The sequence below is a fragment of the Psilocybe cubensis genome, chromosome 8, assembly GCF_017499595.1.
Source record: "Psilocybe cubensis strain MGC-MH-2018 chromosome 8, whole genome shotgun sequence".
NCBI classification, from domain to species: Eukaryota; Fungi; Basidiomycota; class Agaricomycetes; order Agaricales; family Agrocybaceae; genus Psilocybe; species Psilocybe cubensis.
This window is the reverse complement of record NC_063006.1, coordinates 3,119,937-3,138,163: the sequence shown is the minus strand read 5'-3', so window position 1 is coordinate 3,138,163 and position 18,227 is coordinate 3,119,937. Positions and strand designations below refer to the sequence as shown.

Sequence of the window (18,227 nt, the reverse complement as noted above, 5' to 3'; positions counted from 1 at the left end):
ATTGTCAACAAGTGTGATGTTGGACATTGAAAAAATTCTGCGTCCTTCTTCAGGGTCAGACATCTGATGTGGTCAATTTGAGTCGAAGGAATAGGGTCGTCAATAATTCTTCAGCCCCTCGTGATAAAGTCATGCATCTTCTTTTCAGAGCGTAGTTATTTTGGAATGTAATCGTTGCATCTACTTACAAGCTTGAACATGGCTGGTCAAAAATTTGTGCATAATAAATGCCCAGTCCTTGATAATTAGGCGAGTTCCATAAGCTAAGCTAGACTGCTTCGAATGAAAGGGGGATACTGACAACAGCTACCATGATGTGCGACACACATTGTTCTCCCATAATCCTGCGCCCGTTTAGTCCAAATGTCCATATTAATCAGGGCGGTCCTCCCAGAAGTCATTTTATATATAAAAGAAAGGTATTCGTTCTGAGTTTGGGAGGAAGAGATGGCGTAGCTTACCAGAAAAAGTTGTGTCTTCTGATGGTGGTTATTGCACGCCGAGCACGTCCGGCTGTGCCGAAGCGGAGTTTCAAATGCTGTGAGGACAGCAAGGACAAACACTGACAGACGCGCCACGTTGTTCTTTTTCTCCGACGTCAGCCGCCATCGCTTCTCCGCAGAAGAATAACTCACAGGAAACAAAAGCTCAAAAATAACTCTGGTCTTGATAAATCTGTCAATGCTGATTCTTGTTGCTTGGAAATGCCATAAGTATCTGAACGGCGCAGGAGGACAAGAATCGGGAGTCTAGGGACGAGCAAATTGATTGTGGAATCGAGGGCGGGGACGCGAGTCAGCACGTTTCTCTCAAATTTCTCTCTTCCTGTGTTATATATACATATAACTGGCCCAAAGTTGACGCCAGAAAGGCACAGGAATTGGAATGAGAGAAAAGTTGCGAAATGGAGGGGCAATAATACTGAATTTCCGGTGTTCATCTCGGTAAGTGTTTTGCTTTGCATGCCTAGGCATGCCTCTCTCTGATCTTTGGTTCCCCTGCACTAGCTCGCTCTTTTCGTCCATGCAGCAGCAACGTCATAGGTTATATATCTTCACTTCAGCTGGATGCTACCTCGAAATTCGGCCTCTACATCGTAAATCAACTATTCGAGCTTCGCTAGGACATGTAGCATTTCATTTGGTCGCTCAGCGGGTGTGATGGTCTGTTATCCATTGCTGTAACTTTTTTGATGATATACCGATGGTGCGCTGAAGGAGATGCAAATAAAGTTATGGGTTAGCACTCACGGTAATCAAAACAAGTGGTGAGCATTTTACATGCGACGACTTTTCACTGTTCGCCTCTGCGTTCTTTTCTTGTCCTTTCACAATTCTGCCTTGTTTGATTTACGGTGTCTTTCCCCTTGGCATACCTCATTAGGATATTGTTGTCTCATCACGGTTCGCGGTCCTTTGCATTTGCTTCATACCACGGTCACCGTGCTCCCATATATTTCATCGACTTTTCTATTGGCATATCCTGCCTTACGCATGCCTTTGAAGTTGCAAGTGTCCATCTTAATCCGCCCGCTGTTCCTCAAGGCAAATGATTGGATACCCACTTGTAATTCTACCCGATGGTGCATCGGCGCCGGAGATTAACTATGGTCAAAATCATGCCTTCCCATACTGCTCCTGCTCCTAATGCTACCTCATCACTCATCCCAATTCAACGAGAGAAGCGTTTAACAAAGGCTTTGAGGCAAGTGATAACCTCTACGTCTATATGTGCTCCGTGGGGGTCGCTATTGTTGCCTGTATGGTGCTGCTCTTGCAACCATCTTTGTGGTAAGTCCCCATGGACATACATTTTCCGAATCAATGTCATCGTTTCCAAGCACTCTACCAGTGAATCGATGGCTTCAATGTCAGTCTATCTCATCGATATGTGACATTTGTAACATGTATCCAGCAATCTAGTACATAATCCTAATCCTAATCATACGCTTTCGACGTTGTATCGATGGAGAGAAAGAAGTGTTTCATAGAAGTTCGACATGTCGAAAAGGCATTCAAGAAATGCTGCCTCCAACAGTCTTTCCAGATGGGCGAGTGGTACTGTGTTTCCATGAAGCGACGATGTATGTGGATATTGATATGTACAACAGGATGCTTTGCTTTCCCGCGGACCAGCGAAGAAAGACGTTCGTCCCAGGCAACTGCCTCCTGGAGCAGCGCACCTGATTCCACAAGGCCATAGTCTGGGCCGTGTAGGTGGTGGTCCACGACATCCAAGAGTCTGATATCTATGCAAAGCTTGTCAAGGTGAGAAGGGAGCAAGTGTCCCACCAGGCAATCAGTTGACGACGCTAACGGATAAGTACAAGAAATATCCAGTGCGTAACTTATATTGAGATTCTTCAAATGGGGGAGTAAGTGGTAATTGAACAAAGAGTTTCCAGAAACGTGACTGGGGGCTATGAGGTAGGCATTATTAATATGTTATTGAGATAAAGATTGTGGAATACAACGAGGGACGTACTTTGGTACAGCTCCTCTGCACACTTTATTGTCAGTGTCTCCAGGCACTGTGTTAGCTCCAGCAATTTTCTCGCAAAGTGGACAAATGAGGTTGATATGGTCAGAGAAGTCATATACGAAAAACAGCTGGATTCGAGCGCTCCAAGCAGTGTCATCAGATCGGTTATTTTAAACTGAGACCCATCATACAAGGAGATAGTCAGCGACTTGAGATTTACTGGATTCAAATTTCGGGTGACGAAATGTTTGGACAGTCCTCCCACGCATAGAAGGGACAGGTGTTCGATTTTTGACCTGTGTAAGAGGTCATAGGGTATTTCCCATGATTGACACAGTTCTAGGAAGTTAACGTGGGACTCGCTGAGCAGCGATCTGAGAGAATAGTCCAGTGCAGGGTCCACGGATAACAATCCTGCAACGTTGGTTATGTAAAGTGACAGCTTTCGAATAGGTGTGTGCAGTATAGCATCATGCCTGAATAGATGTTTGAAGATTGTGATATGGGGCTGTATCTCGTCGTAATCACAGTCGTCCTCAATGCGGATGTAAATTGAGGCGATGAAAGTTTGTATTCCTCGTATCGCGATTCCAGCTGCTTGCTCGAAAAGAGTTGCCAATCCATGTAACTCGTTCCAACTGGTGTCACTGTCGAAATTAAGATGAAAAAAGCGCTCTTTGTTGACCATGACGCGGAACTGGTGTGATAACAGTGTTATCGATGACACTGATTGAGGATCCAGAGTATCAATTGCAATCTCCATGATGTTGTTGATAATCTCCATGGGAAGCTCTGCTGCCACAGTCATGGTATTTTGGAAGTATTCAGGAGTATTGCGAGATTTTTGAAGTTGTAGGTAAAGGGAAAAAGATCAGCGCTTACTCTTTGTCCGTTTAACCGTGGGACAGCCAATACGAGTGACGGTGTACAAGAAGTTGTTGTGACGACCAGACTTTCTGTGAGCTCACGGGCACAAATACCGTCAATCAATCAGTCCCTCAACCGTCATCCCATCCAGCGTGGGACAGGTTATTCAGGCTGCGTCAGTCGCCACCCGTTAGCACTCCGCAACGTGCGGCTGATTTTACTGCGGACAATTGGGAAAGCATGTTTCTACATATTGAAAAAGGGTCGACCACACTTGACTGTGGAAAGGAGTGACGTTGGCTGTCAATGTAGATATTTTTGTAAATGCATAAAATGGCAGACAAAATCAGGGGAGATCTATACGGATATCAAGCTAGTAGGAAATGAACAAGATTTTGTTGTATATGAAATACTCCTAAACACTCCACATTTTCTTTGCAAGTCCAAGAACATATTTTTTCCATCTCGAACTCCAGCAGCTTGATAGGTACTGAGAGAAATAATCGGATTTCGGAATGGAAATACATCAGTACAGGGCCATGTAGGCCTTGTACCCCATGTCGGCCTTCTCTTCTCCGGTATAGGGATCAAAAAATACAACAGTATCCAAGTCTTCGTTTAAGTAGAAGTTATAGGCAAGAGCACCGTCGTCGTTTCGGCTGAACATCAATCCCCAAAGGAGTCCAAAATCCTGCAAAGAGAGTGTTGTTAATGATAAATCAAGATGTTGGAACTCAAACGTACATCGGCTAGAAGGTTTGCAATACCCCACTTGGCAACTTCTGCCTTGAGAACAATGGCATAGTCGTCGCCTGGTTGGTAATCATTAAATTTAAAAATTCAACGAGTTTGCAATCGGGTCGGTTACTACTCACTGTCAAAGAGCTGACCGCGGCCTTTCATAGTTTTCAACCTGGAGCTAACGTATATCGCATCACGGACACTCTGGGGAAGCACAAGATATCTGCCAACAGTAAATTTACCAGTTTCCGAAGACTAGGTTGAAGAACTTGGAAAAAATACATACAACCCGTCCTGACTGAAACCCTGGAAGTCGGGCGCGTTGTGCGTGTCTTTCGCAATGATGCCGCGAAGCTCAACATCTGTGCGGCTTACGCGGCGCAGGGACCAGTCTTGAGTCTCTGTCGCACTCCATTCCCAGCCGTGAACTTGCGTGTCTGGCGGTTACGTACAGAGATCAGAGCTGCTCTGTGGAAGGGGATGTGGTAAACTCACCGGGTGCACTACTGCCGTTGAGCAAGTCAAGGTAGGTACCACTGGCAACATTTTGAATTCTGTAAAACAGTTCTTTGGTAAGCGTGAGTTCATTTACACTGCAGAGAATCAGACAATACTTAGTATAGTTTCCGTTAGGAATGATTCTCCACTGCTGTGCAGACTCCCATTCTGTTCCAGGGAGAAGCTGCCACCCTACGACGAGCGCGCCATTATTCTTTGAACCGTCACGCAGATCAAGGTAGGTCCCGGTACGGATATTTTGGAATGTGTAAATGTCGCACTTTCCGGGGACTGTCTTGACAAGCCATTGCTGGTTAAACGCCTCCTCAGTGTTGGATTGGTTGTGCACTTGACAAGGAGTGGCGTTGGCAGAATTTGCTGTAGTAATAATATCACCATGATTAATTTATTTTCAGATGTCAACTATAAACCATACCTTCAAATAGGGCCAGGAACATATTGTTGCCATTGTCCTGTTTCCTGTTTGCGATGGTATAGATTTGGTTTGCAAAGAAAGCCATTGTATGCTCAGATACAAATGATGAGGAATGCTTGATATGAATGCGATGTAGCTTACGGACTCGGTAAGTGCACCTTTTATACAATTCAGTAGAACCTTTAGAAATCTAGAGCATGAGCCATCCCTCGTAGATCAGGTACAGATTGGCTGTGAGTGATTGACGGATCGTTGCTCTAGTGGCATGAACCAACCACAGTAAGCGCACACTAAATTTTCCTTAAGTGAATATGTTAGCCCAATCTATCCTGAAATTCTGATTGCACCATGGTAGGCGCAGATGACTTCCACATGTAGACAAAATGCACGCCAAATCATTGCTTGCTTGTTCCAATCTGTTCATTTACCGTATGGACAGCAGTAATGGGGTGCATTGAGATACATTGACCCGCCATATGGACTCCAAGGCTGTCGCTATAATGACCAGTTTCAGCAGTTATTAATGACATACAAACCAGAAGATGAATTATTTCATACCAACAAGGATGTGTAATACCAAAAATTGGTTTCATCTATGAAACACAAATTCCTTGCTTGATACATCTGGGGTTATACAAGTCAACTTTAGTGAAAGAAGAGACCAATAGATACGTACAGCACTATGTGACAGGAGTTCTTCAGTGTGTGAAGCAGAGCTGTACTTCTCAGCAGAACGGGCAGATTTTTAGACCTGTCAGAGGGGTCGGTTGCATCCCATCAACAACGTCAAGTACAAAGGGGAAGCTTATGTCAGCTCCAGCTCATTTCGCGGCCCATTGGACTTCTTAATCACAGTGTGACAGCGTCCTGGAACTGTCTGCGCAAGTACAAACCCGACGTAGAGGAGACTTGTAAGGTGGGCCGTTGCTACGCACGGCAGATACGAGTCCTTGTGATCAATTCCTTTGGAATTTATAAGAAATGTATTTTAGGAGGGGCTGCATCCAGTAAACTATAATATTGTAATAGTTTCACTGGCATCTGACTTGAAGACAAAGACTGGACTGAAAAGAATGAAATCACTAATGTTCAAGTTGTCCTATTGTAGATAAGCTACATAAGTAAGTAAGCCATGAATGCAAGGGTAATGAACAACTGGTGAATTTCTTAGGTCTACATAAATAAGTAGGCCTTTAATGATATGGTCATGAATAATCATTTAGTTGTTGTAGGTAACTAAGTAGGCCATACAATGCTGGAGCAACAAGAAACCTTTGAAAATTCAAACAGATTTTGATTGATGTCGAGTGGCAAGATATTTAAAGTTCCGACTTCTCTGCCGAGCCATTGCCGGCTCAAAAAGCGTTTCATTCCCTGCCAAAAGCCTGGATTGACAGGCTTTTTGACAGCAACTGAAATTTAAACACCGACATTGAGCTGATTAGTGTTGCCGCCAGAGTGCAGTGCAGTGACAGTGAAGCCATTTTTGGGCGACTGTGACACGCTTCACAGTGATCACAGTCCCTGTGAAGTGCTGTGAAGTGTTTGTGACGTCATTCACCGTCTCGACCTCATAAAATGGTCGACGAAAGGTTGACGCTTTGCAAGTCATTTTGTCTATATGTATTTGCTCATTCAGTGTCCTAATAGTCCAAGACACTTCAATGTAGCAATTTTTTTGACTTTTCTCAACAAATCCGGCGAAAACCAAGCAGAATTTGCGTCGACGACAAGATCAAAGGGATCTGGACCACGTGAACTGTTGAATACTTTATTGCAATCTTATCTAGATAGATAAAGGTCATGTGCAATAAATATCCTCCATATATAGTAGGTATCCCGGACATTCTCATGTATTCGACAAAAATGCATGTAATACTTCCATATTTAGTCTAGATTATCTGACGCTGCAATTTACGGCACACTTTGCAGAGCACTTCACTGCGACTTTGTTGCGCTGTGAAGTGTGTCGGAGAATGAAAAAACAGAGTGCAGTCACAGTCACTGCAGAGTGACTGCGCTCTGGCGGCAACACTAGAGCTGATCGATCGCCGGCCAATCAAAACAGCGATTCTCGCGCACGTGAACGGCCAAAATCGCTCATTCAATCGCCGATCAAACCCTGCCGATTGATCGCCGGCTCATCAAGCGTTTCACGATTTCGGATATACGTCGAGTTCGATATAAAAACGATTCCTCCAAGGGAGGACTCGTAATGTTCCTGGGGTTAGAGTGATTGAATGGTCCATCTTCTGGTTCGTCTGTCATGAATCATTGCTACAACTGATCATTATATCCCCTTAGCGCATATATGATCCATTTTCACCTATTTTCAACTTGTTGGCCCCCGCGGCAGGCAACATATAAGAGCTATTCATAATACTCTGTCCGAACACTCGCGCAAATACACATGGATTACCTTTGACAAACTTGCATACATAAACGCAGGAAAGGGAATGCGCATATATGTGGATGAGAGCTGGATTCGGGTAAACAGGGGACAACAGGAAGCCTCGAAGGAGTGCGCATATGCGTATTTCGAGATGTTTGGGTGGATTGTGTGAGTGCATTTGACCCTGATGTTGACGCGGGTGCTGAATGTTAATATGTTTCAAGGCAATCTATGCAACACCTGATGTTGAGGAAGACGAGGGACGACGCAAAGTGGTAAACCATACTTAAGCAGCATGATCTACGCCCATGATCGACGCCCGAATCATTGAGTCATTATAGACGTCGACTATGTCATCGAATACATCGGCGGATTGACGAAGAGGGTTGTAATGGGGTATGAGTCACACAAGGAGAAGATTGAATATATTACGTTCGTAATCACTCCTCTTATTGGTCGTCATCGTGAAGGTCGTATCCAAAATCTCTACCTTCAACCCGTAAACCCCTCAACCCGAGTCCAGGGTATCCAGCATGTCCCATTCTATCAGCACAAGCATGTTATAAATGAGAGAATACACTTCTGAGACTTTGTGTTTATTCACATCTTAATTCTTGGGCCTAAACGGGGTGTTCTTCTGGGGTGCAACGAAACCGCCCTTCTATATCTGCATATTTTTATACTTTTTTTCCCGGCTATTCCTAACTTGTATCGTTTTTGCTATTGAGACGTACGGGAGGATTACTGGGATGCAGTGGCGACGAGTGTCGATTAACGTTGCCGCTTGTTGAACAATCCATTACACGTCCAAATTCCGCAGTCACTTACTTGTTCTCCTCTCACAATCACCTTTACCTCGTGTTTTGTTACTGAACATCCTACCAGTACTCTCCTTCTGAGGGTTATCTGTGCGTCCTGGAACATAGGATGTCTGTTGCATCCATCAAAATGTCTGTCACTTTCAATGACTCTAGTATAGTTACTGCTGAATTTGTCAACTCCCTCGTTATATGCACGGAATATGGATATTACAACACGCTCACCCCTTCTCATACTTGACTGCTTGATTGACACTGGTACGACTCGGTTCCCCGGTTCATTCGCCCCGCCATAGTTGACATTTTTTTAATGTGACCAATATCTCTTGTACCATGGGTAATCGTGGGATCTCCTGCTGGGTAGATAAATCCCCCTCGAGATCACAATGTCATTTATTTCAAAAGTCTTCGACACTGACATTGGCAAGCACTTTATAAAACTATGTCAAATATACCAGGCACAGGGGAAACACCTTCGTTGATCGAGTGTGGATGCAAAAATAGATTCCAACGTGAGTTCGGCAGACGGTAGCTTTTATTCACCGGATCAGACAGAGCGTAGCTGTCTGCCATGCGTCATAAAGCTGGAAACGGGAACAGACAAAGTGATTGTGGTCACTGTCAGTAGTCTAAACACTGCATTTCATTCTGATAATTGATATATGCTAATCCAAACTCGATCACCGACTTTGAGAAATAAATTCCCTATCCATATTGTGTCTTGCATTGGTGGCAATTTTGTCAAAATACAACTTCATTTTTACCTGTCAATCAATCACGTCGGGAGATATAGTCAATTTCTGACTCTTATCTATGATGCACCTAGCTATGATGGTCTACTTAAAGCTCCATACAGACCGTCGAGTAAGGTACCAAAAAGTTCCCAATAATCCTTACACCATCTATGTCACGCCACGAAGAGCCATTACCAAATATTTCCATCCAGAAATCAGATATTGATGCTAATTTAAACTCTAGAATGTTGGGGACGCTCATGATGGGTATGTACAGTCGTCTTCAACAGCCTGAAAATACTCAATCACAAAATTTTCTATGTGATAATAGGCATGTACAGTGTTGTTTACCTTGGAACACTATACATATGTCGTAGGTTGACTGGCTTGCGAATCGTAATGATGCCCTGGTCCTAGATGCTCATGTTTTTTTGATAGTGACAAGAACAAAAACGCCAAAGAAGTTGGTGATATATGTTATCAGCCTTATGTACATGTTAGGAATGGCGAATTGCGGCTTCGAATGGTCGTTTATGCGATGGTTCTTCGTCGAGAACGGGGATACTAGAGACAGTATATTTAATGCCACCCTGGTACTACCGAGATGGTTGCATGTACTAAACAATCTCTTTGTATTCATCATGCTTACACTCGCTGATGGACTTTTGGTATGTCTAAAAACACACACATGAGCATAAAATAAACAACCTTTTGTCAGATATGGAGATGTTTCCATGTGTGGGGACGCTCAAAAAGAGTCATATCATTTCCGCTGCTCCTATTGTTTTCTGAATTTGGTATGCTTTCCGCATGTTTTCTCGTTCCTCATAATACACTTACACACTTGATTAGGACTGTTTATTGCGGCCATCATAATCCTGCTGGCCACTAGGGCCAAGCCAACGCACCGCCAGGCACTGTTTGTGGATAGATTGGAGTCTTCCGGATACATCTTATCAGCCGCAACCAGTCTCGCAGCAACCTTCCTCATTGCCTACCGCATAACCCACTTCTCCCATACCAACTCCGAGTCTATTTCCCCAGATAGGAAATTCAGACGGATTATTGAAATGCTTGTCCAATCCGTATTCTTCTATTCGATGGCGCTGTTAGTCCAGGCCGTGTCAGTTGCTATCCCAGCTGCCATTGGAAACTTGCCGTTGACTTCGTTGCAGGCATACTCGGCGAGTGTGCTTGTTCCAATTGCAGTGAGTTCCAACATAGACGACAGAATCCAAAGTTATTTACACCGCACGCTCTTGACAGGGTATGGCGCCAACAATCATGGTCGCGCGTGTCAATCTCGCGGCATCAGCCACGGACCTGTATCCCCATACACACAAGAGTCCTGGAACGAATTTACGGTTCCAGTCTCAAGCAACCGACACGGCACATGGCAGTGTATGTCAGGTATTTGATGGGATCAAGGTCACGGGGGAGCTTGAATCAAAGCAGAGTGTTGTAATTGGGCCCTAATGTATGCAAGAATTGAGAACCCATATCTATACACCTAGCACAAATTGAACCACGGGAAGCTGTCAGAGATGAGTTAGACTCCAGGTTAGCGATTACTGAACTGGATAGGATTGTCTTCGACTTTTAAAATATGATATGCTTCCTTGTTAAACATATAGAACGTGATATGAATTAAAATGGGCAGATTTTTACAGATATCAAACAAGTAGGAAATGTGCAAGATTGCGTGGTACATGAAGTACTTCTACACAGTCCACATTTTCTTTGAAAGTCCAAGATCGCCGCTTTGGCGCCTTGAACTCCACCAGATTGACAGATAGTGAAAGGAGTGATGAGTATGCGAGATAGAGATATGTCAATACACGGCCATGTAGGTCTTATATCCCATATCTACCTTCTCTTCTCCAGTGTAGGGATCAAAAAATACAATATTATCTAAGTTCTCGTTGAGGTAGAAATTGTAGGCGAGACTACGGTTTCCGGTTGTGCCAAAAATCAGTCCCCAAAGAATTCCAAAATCCTAAAACCAGTGCGTTGGTAAAATTATTTCAAAATGGTGTTCTAAACCTACATCAGCTAGAAGGGTTGCAATACCCCACTTAGCAACTTCGGCCTTGAGAACAATGGCATAATCATCACCTGTTTGATTGTCAATGAGCGTCAATGTAACGGGTTCGTAATAGGTTTGGTCACTCACTGTCAAAGAGTTGACCGCGTCCTTTCATAGTTTTCAACCCAGATTTGACATAGATAGCGTCACGGACACTCTGAGGGAGAACAAGATATCTGAAACAATCATCGTTTGACTTCCCAACGCCCAGGTAGATAAAAAAACATACAGTCCATCTTGTGTAAAACCCTGAAAGTTGGGCGCGTTGTGTATGTCTTTGGCAAGAATAGCTCGGAGCTCAACGTCTGTGCGGCTTACACGGCGCAGGAACCAGTCTTGAGTCTCTGTTGTATTCGAAGCCCAGCCGTGGACTTGTGTTCCTGTTGGTAACGTATAGAGGTCAGCACTGTACCATTCACTAACTGTGGATGAGTTATGGGGACGTGGTACACTCACCAGGGGCACTACTGCCATTCAGCAAGTCAAGATAAGTTCCACTAGCAACATTTTGGATCCTAATGTACAACATTACTTTGGTAAGCGTTAAATCAACTATACTTGAGCGAATCAGCAAATACTTAGTATAGTTTCCGTTAGGAATGATTTTCCATTGTTGTACCGACTCCCATTGTGTCCCTGGGAGAAGTTCCCAGCCTACAACAAGCGCTCCGTTCGCCTTTGATCCGTCGCGCAGATCAAGGTATGACCCGGTACGTATGTTCTGAAAAGTATATATGTCGGACTTTCCGGGGACTGTCTTAATCAGCCATTTCTGGTTAAACGTCTCCTCAGTGCTAGATTGGGTATGTACTTGACAAGGAGTGGTGTTGGCGGAATTTGCTATGATGATATCCCTATGGTTAATGTTATGTTTTGGAGTGTCCATTCTAGTCCTTGCCTTGGAATAGAGCCAAAAGCATGTTATTGCCGCTGTTTTGTTTCCTGTTCGCAATGGTGTAAACATGGTTTGCGATAAAAGCCATTGTACGTGCAGAATGAAAAGATAGGAATTGATTGGTATGAAAGCTATTGGATTTACAGGCTCGTCAAGCGCTCCTTTTATTCTGTTCAGTGTAATTATTGACTTCTAGATTGGGAGCTTTGCTTTGTATTAGTTCAGAGGTAGATTGGCAATGTGCTCGACTGGTCGCTCGTGTAGTGTCTTAAACTAAGCACTGTTGGGAATACACCGGTTTTGTTTAGGTCATTATATCAGCACAATCTACACTGCAATGCCGACTAGTGTAGCTATCATGGACACGAATGCCATCCAAATATAGACAACAAGCGCATCACCTCGCTCGCTCATTTCTATCTGTTCATTTCCCACATGGACAGCGGTAATGGGTCAGGCTACGATATATAGACTGGCTATATCGAATCCAGAACATTCGTTATACTGACCAGCCGCAGCAGTTATTGTGGTCTAGAAGGGTATTTTACTCTCGGTTTGAGAATGGACCATCCTGACGGGACTCACTTACACATCTGAACAAGAGCAGAAGAAGCAGATCTATGTTTCGTCGCCATCTTCTTATTGAAGCATCAACTGTATTTCTACTCAAAACCCTCGCTGTTTTCTGGAGACTCCACCATCCTACCGACACATACTTTTTAACCACATTTATAGTCGAGTAGTCGTTTGTTGTGTTCAACTTTTTACATTTGGTTAATCTGCATGGTATGTGTGCGCGATGCGATACAGGGTGATTTGGGGCTGATATGCACCAAGCTAAGGCTTGAACCTCAATGTAGCCAAAAGCTAACAGGTGTTTTTTTACAGGAACATATTCCATTACATGTCCAATCCAAACCTTCGCTATTTGCCCTATCTTTTGTTCCTTCTAATCGTTGATGTTTCCGTCTTCCACCCCTTTGTATTGATTTGACAACAATGGCATTAAGCATCTGCATCTTAAGCAATATTCTGTGAATACATATTACAATCTTAAGAAAGCGCATTGATGGCGTCTTGTCTTGCTGCATCAACCCCGTTGAGCATAGTGTTTGCTTCGTCGGTCATAACGGGCTGCCGGATTTGTAAGTTGTCAGCATCACAAAGCATGATCAAAATTAAAAAAAGTGCTCACAGGAATCATTGCCATTAAACTTTCTCCGAAGTGGATGCAAGGCGCACCAGCACCCATTAAATCTAAGAATATTGTATTAGAGGATGCCGAGCCGAGGGCTTTAAAGTCAGCGGCTTTATCCGTGATGCCGTTGAGATACTCCAAGATGTTTGGAGTAAGATCGTTGTATGTAGAAAATATTTTGCGGGCATTCTTGTCTGAGACTGGTCTCGGAAGGGCCTGCGAAGCACTAATTAATCGGCCAATTGGGTTCATTGTATCTCTGATGCACTTACGTCTAGATTATCATTAACATTTTGAAAGAGTCCGTCAATGATGGTTAAATCATTATGTATGTCCTATACACAAGATTTTAGTAAGCATTTTCTAAAATTTTCTTGACTTACCTGAACGCCCTCAGTTCCTGTTTGAGGGAACGCATTAACATCGTCAACAACTTTCGCGTACTGTTGTCCAAGCTTGGAGAAGTCGCCCATGATGGCCTTCATCGTTGTTGCTGTAGTGCTCGCAATGGTGGACGCTGAGGCCACAGCAGCCAAATATACGGCAACTGACAGTGCAAGTTTCATTTCTCTGGGATGTAAGGTTGAGGTGATAGATAGAGTAAAGCAACAGATTGCCTGCAGTATTATTGAGATTTGCTCTCCTTTAATACGTTGAAGGAGTGTGGACGTGTCTTGTCTTCTTTATGCACACTGCTCTTTCAAAGGAAGCAGAATATTTCTAAATTATCCATAGACAGCGGATGATTGATAATAATGAGGATTTGATGCTTTATTTTGGAACATAAAATCACAAATCTGGGTTACAAGATACAAACCTTCACCGCAAAACTAGCCATACAGTGCGTTACATATTATTATAAGTCTATCCAAGTTTTCTCCCACCAGCACGTTAAGATTAGTCATATGCGCAATGATCAATGCAGAGAATTGAATAGTTTCGAATCTATATGCGAGCGCATATAAGAAAGAAGATCCAGAAAGAAGCTCCTACTTTGGATTTCTTCCTCCTGATACTAATGCACATACTTAAATCGAAGCCAATGTGTTTTTACCCATGTCGAGAGGATGTCCTGAAGCACATGATATTGACACAAGAACATGGATATCCCTATGTATGTGGAATAGATAATCTTCTATGACTTCCAGAATCTAGAATGGATTTGTGTAAATATAAATCCGCGAGCATACTTACTTATCATGATACAGCACATTGTTCCTCGGAGTACAACAATTAATGTATCCTCATATTGTACCACGGGCATACAGAAATCAGCGTGGCTGCTCGCGTGCGTGCGTTTTTGCGTGTGCCTGCGTGACACGCATTTTTGCGCAACAACTGTGTTCTGCACGCATATTGATATGTTCTGCACGCAATGTCACAGCTGTGTCACACGTAGGATTGTAACGTAACAGTGGTCGTTAGCGTTCATTTATAATTATTTGGTGTGTAATAATGTATTGTGAGTATGCCCTTGTATTATACTAACTTCATGTGCAGCCACCACCACGGATATCAAGCAGTTAGGATGTAGAGATTATTACATGTCTATACTGTATTTGAATTAATCAACATATATGTCTTTAACAGTCTACAATACATGGTAAGTGTAGGTGTTTGGCTCTCGGAACCAGTAGAACTTCAATGAAACAATTTGGTGTTTAGAGGGGCCATACAAACAATGAGCTTGTGGGACGGCTTGGTATGCCGTGTCCCTCGGCGTGGCCTCGCAATAATCTCCGACTCCGCAACCAAGATTCGGCAATAAAATCGGCAACGGTTTATGATCGGTAATATCCGATCAAACGGTGAACTTGGAGAAAAACAACAATTTTGTCAATTTGGGATGCAATTCATGTTGTTGAACGACCACCAGCGTGACACCACAGCACGCTAGGTGCACTCAATTGCACGCATTTACCACGCAGGCAGCACGCGACCCACTTTCCCACGAGAACGCGATGGCACGCGACGGCACGCGATAGCACGCGACCCAATTAAGTGCGTGCAATTGGCACGCAAACAACTGTAATCTGCACGCGATGGCCCCGCAAGCAGTTTATTCTTGCACGCTAGTACAAAATAATGCGTTTTGGGGTAGTTTAATGCAAAAATACGTCCGGATGTACCATTAGATAGATTGAACTTTGATTTTGGCATTAATGTTGAATGTTTGAAAGATCTCAAATAAATTAAAAGGTGAAACTCAATGAATTCGTTAAATGAGTATCTTGTGGTATGCATTTGTGTTCCTGTTTGGGATCTATGTGTCTTGTTCCTCGAGTTTCACTACCTGATAGCAGACAAGTCTCTGAGTGCAGGTATAAGCTCCACGCTCAGTTTTTTTACACTATGAAATGACAATGCTTTATTTTGAGCGAGATGGAAGATCTTACTCTTTCAAAGAAGCCTTTACACAAACGAATTTGACGAGGAAGAGGAGTTTTGGCAAAGCATGGATCATTCTGTTATCCCGCTCGTTTAATTCATCTGAAGAACAACGAGGATTTATTTGGCATACGCTGGTGGCGAGGTTGCCAATTCAGGATCCTGGAGTAAAACCTGATACTGTGAGATTTGTGGGTCAATCAAATATAGTTGACTTTTTGTGGGGTGATAGATACAGACTTTGTGAGATCCAAGTCAGGTCAATTTGGGAACAAGCATGGAAGATCCCCACAGACAATGATATACTGTCTGATCCATCATCAACTCTTTATTCATGTGAAGTAGACAAGGCTCTTACACCGGCAAAGAAGAAAATGTATGACCTTCTAGGCGACCCAGAAAAAGTTTATTCAAACCTTGTTCCTGCAAAAGGTTGGCTGGAAAGCAAGAATAAGGACATCTTCAAAACCATTATGTCATACAAAGTAGGATGACCATTAATTACTTAGTCCAACTGGATGCGTAGCATACTACAATTCTTGCAGAAAATAGCTTACTATACACTACTCTTCATGTGAGTTTTATACGGAATTTTGCACGCAAATAGCACGCTACCTCAATAACACTGCACGCGTTTACGTTCCATGCACACGCAACATGTAGCATTTCGCACGCAAAGTCATGTGAAAGACACGCAAATTTGCTGATTCGCATTTATGCGTGGCACGCAAAAATAGGTCGCACGCGGGCTAACCACGCTGATTTCCTGGTGCCCTTGTACCACCGATACCATTTCTGTCAGGCGTTCCGAGTTCTAATAGGCAGTGTACTTGATGCTGAGCAACTACATAATTGCAGAAAATTGGAACACTGAGACACTTTCCCAGTTAGCCAAAAGAAAGCGGACATGTATGGCCCAAACGTACACGAACAGGAGGAGCCCCGACTTGGACAGCAGAACTGGAAGAGGAGTTGGTAGTGGAGGCGAACAAGAACCAGCTAAATAGGTCAACAACATGAAACGTTAAGCATCCAGTGATAAGGAGATTACAAAAGACTTCCACGAGCACCGTTCTTATCCTTTCCCGCTATTATCTTTCATGACAGGGCATTAAATAACCTCAACAGTTGGCCTGAAGAGAGGCGATTCTCTGTCGGGAGGGTTCTATGGGCATGTGAAGAGAAAAACAGCACTCGGGTTACTATTAGTATTAGTGGTAGTAGTCGGTTCAAGTTGATCTCACTGATTTGAACGCGCTGGACCCTGAATCGTCTTCTCGGGTTACCGGCCTACCCGGCCCTACTACACCCTGCAAACAAACACGACCAAATAAAAGTTATTTTCTGTTCTCCCGCCACCACCTCATCCAATCGCCGTGAACAACGAGAAAAACCCCAACAAGAAACATTCAAGCGCCAAGAAAGCAAATCATGATGTTGGTGGAAGAGCGACTGCGAGCAGATTGAAAGCATGTCCGGCATGAAGTGACGCCGGCTGACAGAAACGATCACATCTACTCGCGAAACGCTGAACTCGCGAAACGTTGCTTGTCTTTTCAACTCCTTTTCTTACACTTTTCGCGGCGTTGAACCCAATTTATACAGGTAAGATTTAAATCCTCATGCATGCCCTAAGCGATGTTCAGGTTCTTACTTTAGCTACGGACAAAGGTAATTCGATATAGGACATGCTGAAAACGGGCGTTGGGTCTGGTGCGCGGTCAATACGAGGGTTAAAATGCCAGTCTATTGTTGGGTGTTCCAGAAAGGAAATTTCTCTGCATAGCTGTCTGAATTGTGCAGTAATGATTGGAGATGAGGCCTATGACATGTAAAGTGGGTTCAGCATAGTTCGACGTGCCCCTAGCCCGAGCAAGAGTGAGCTTTGCAACATTTCCTTGTGTTTCCTATCCTTATCCTTTCCTTACTATTCGGTTTATATATATCTCCATTCGCTCCAAGGATCACTGAGCGGTGAGAAGTCGCCTCTTTTACATCTATTCTGCTTTTCGAAGGATATATATGGGGCGCAATTCTTTGGCTTATCATCCAAAGGATGTGTATGCTTATTTGATCAATTGCACTCCTGCTCTGTGCGGTCTTGTGGTGTTTTTGGCGCACATATCGGTGTTTGAAATGCACAGATGAACTTGGGAACACTCTTTTCACGCTCTAGTTCTGGGGAATAGCTATGGATTTCCCTGTGGGTGTGGTTTACTCTCTTACACGCCCCAGGTCCTCTTTTTCTTGGATTCAGGTGCGCCTGAAAAGCTTATTGATGAGATATGGGTTGTGTTTTACAGATTTGCAAACATGAATCACAGCTAGACTTGGCCTCTGTAGTGATGATGGTGATCATATATGCTCTCTACCGCCTCGACATTCCGCAATTTCTACTTCTTGGGCAGCACGCGCTGTGCATACACTTCAAACGATCCCAGTATGACTTCCTCATTGGCATTTCTCCAGTCTATTTCGATTACCTTCTTGGTAACTGCTGTTCTGGTACCAACGTCGTCCCCTCCCATCGCAAATTGCAAAGCAGTCGCAGAGAACTAGGCGACGTGACCCTCTTTGCACTTCATTTTGCCAAAGGGACTTGGGTTCAGTAGTGTTTCCGATGACTTGATTGCCAAGAACGACGAGCTATAACGGACAACCGTGGGTCGAAGATACATACAATCGAATAACAT

General features: G+C 43.7%; 5 protein-coding genes across 5 annotated transcripts; 1 reads left to right on the top strand and 4 right to left on the bottom strand.

Moving 5' to 3' along the window:
* Positions 1-1,937: 1,937 nt before the first annotated feature.
* JR316_0009440 (uncharacterized protein) lies at positions 1,938-3,289 on the bottom strand (the record flags this gene model as incomplete). Its single annotated transcript, XM_047895143.1, has 2 exons — positions 1,938-2,248; positions 2,485-3,289. The coding sequence occupies 2 exons, from the start codon at positions 3,287-3,289 to the stop codon at positions 1,938-1,940; spliced, it is 1,116 nt and encodes a 371-aa protein (XP_047746602.1).
* Positions 3,290-3,874: 585 nt separating this feature from the next.
* Positions 3,875-5,108, bottom strand: JR316_0009439 (uncharacterized protein; the record flags this gene model as incomplete). The annotated part of the gene is made up of 7 exons (XM_047895142.1): positions 3,875-4,039; positions 4,093-4,160; positions 4,224-4,312; positions 4,376-4,526; positions 4,585-4,643; positions 4,704-4,965; positions 5,024-5,108. 7 exons carry the CDS (start codon positions 5,106-5,108, stop codon positions 3,875-3,877), a joined length of 879 nt encoding a protein of 292 aa, XP_047746601.1.
* A 4,959-nt stretch (positions 5,109-10,067) lies between these two features.
* Positions 10,068-10,443, top strand: JR316_0009438 (uncharacterized protein; the record flags this gene model as incomplete). The annotated part of the gene is made up of 2 exons (XM_047895141.1): positions 10,068-10,175; positions 10,234-10,443. 2 exons carry the CDS (start codon positions 10,068-10,070, stop codon positions 10,441-10,443), a joined length of 318 nt encoding a protein of 105 aa, XP_047746600.1.
* A 355-nt stretch (positions 10,444-10,798) lies between these two features.
* JR316_0009437 (uncharacterized protein) lies at positions 10,799-11,939 on the bottom strand (the record flags this gene model as incomplete). The annotated part of the gene is made up of 6 exons (XM_047895140.1): positions 10,799-10,963; positions 11,015-11,082; positions 11,141-11,229; positions 11,283-11,433; positions 11,510-11,568; positions 11,632-11,939. 6 exons carry the CDS (start codon positions 11,937-11,939, stop codon positions 10,799-10,801), a joined length of 840 nt encoding a protein of 279 aa, XP_047746599.1.
* A 1,062-nt stretch (positions 11,940-13,001) lies between these two features.
* On the bottom strand, positions 13,002-13,712 carry JR316_0009436 (uncharacterized protein; the record flags this gene model as incomplete). The annotated part of the gene is made up of 3 exons (XM_047895139.1): positions 13,002-13,082; positions 13,144-13,362; positions 13,530-13,712. 3 exons carry the CDS (start codon positions 13,710-13,712, stop codon positions 13,002-13,004), a joined length of 483 nt encoding a protein of 160 aa, XP_047746598.1.
* Positions 13,713-18,227: the final 4,515 nt, after the last annotated feature.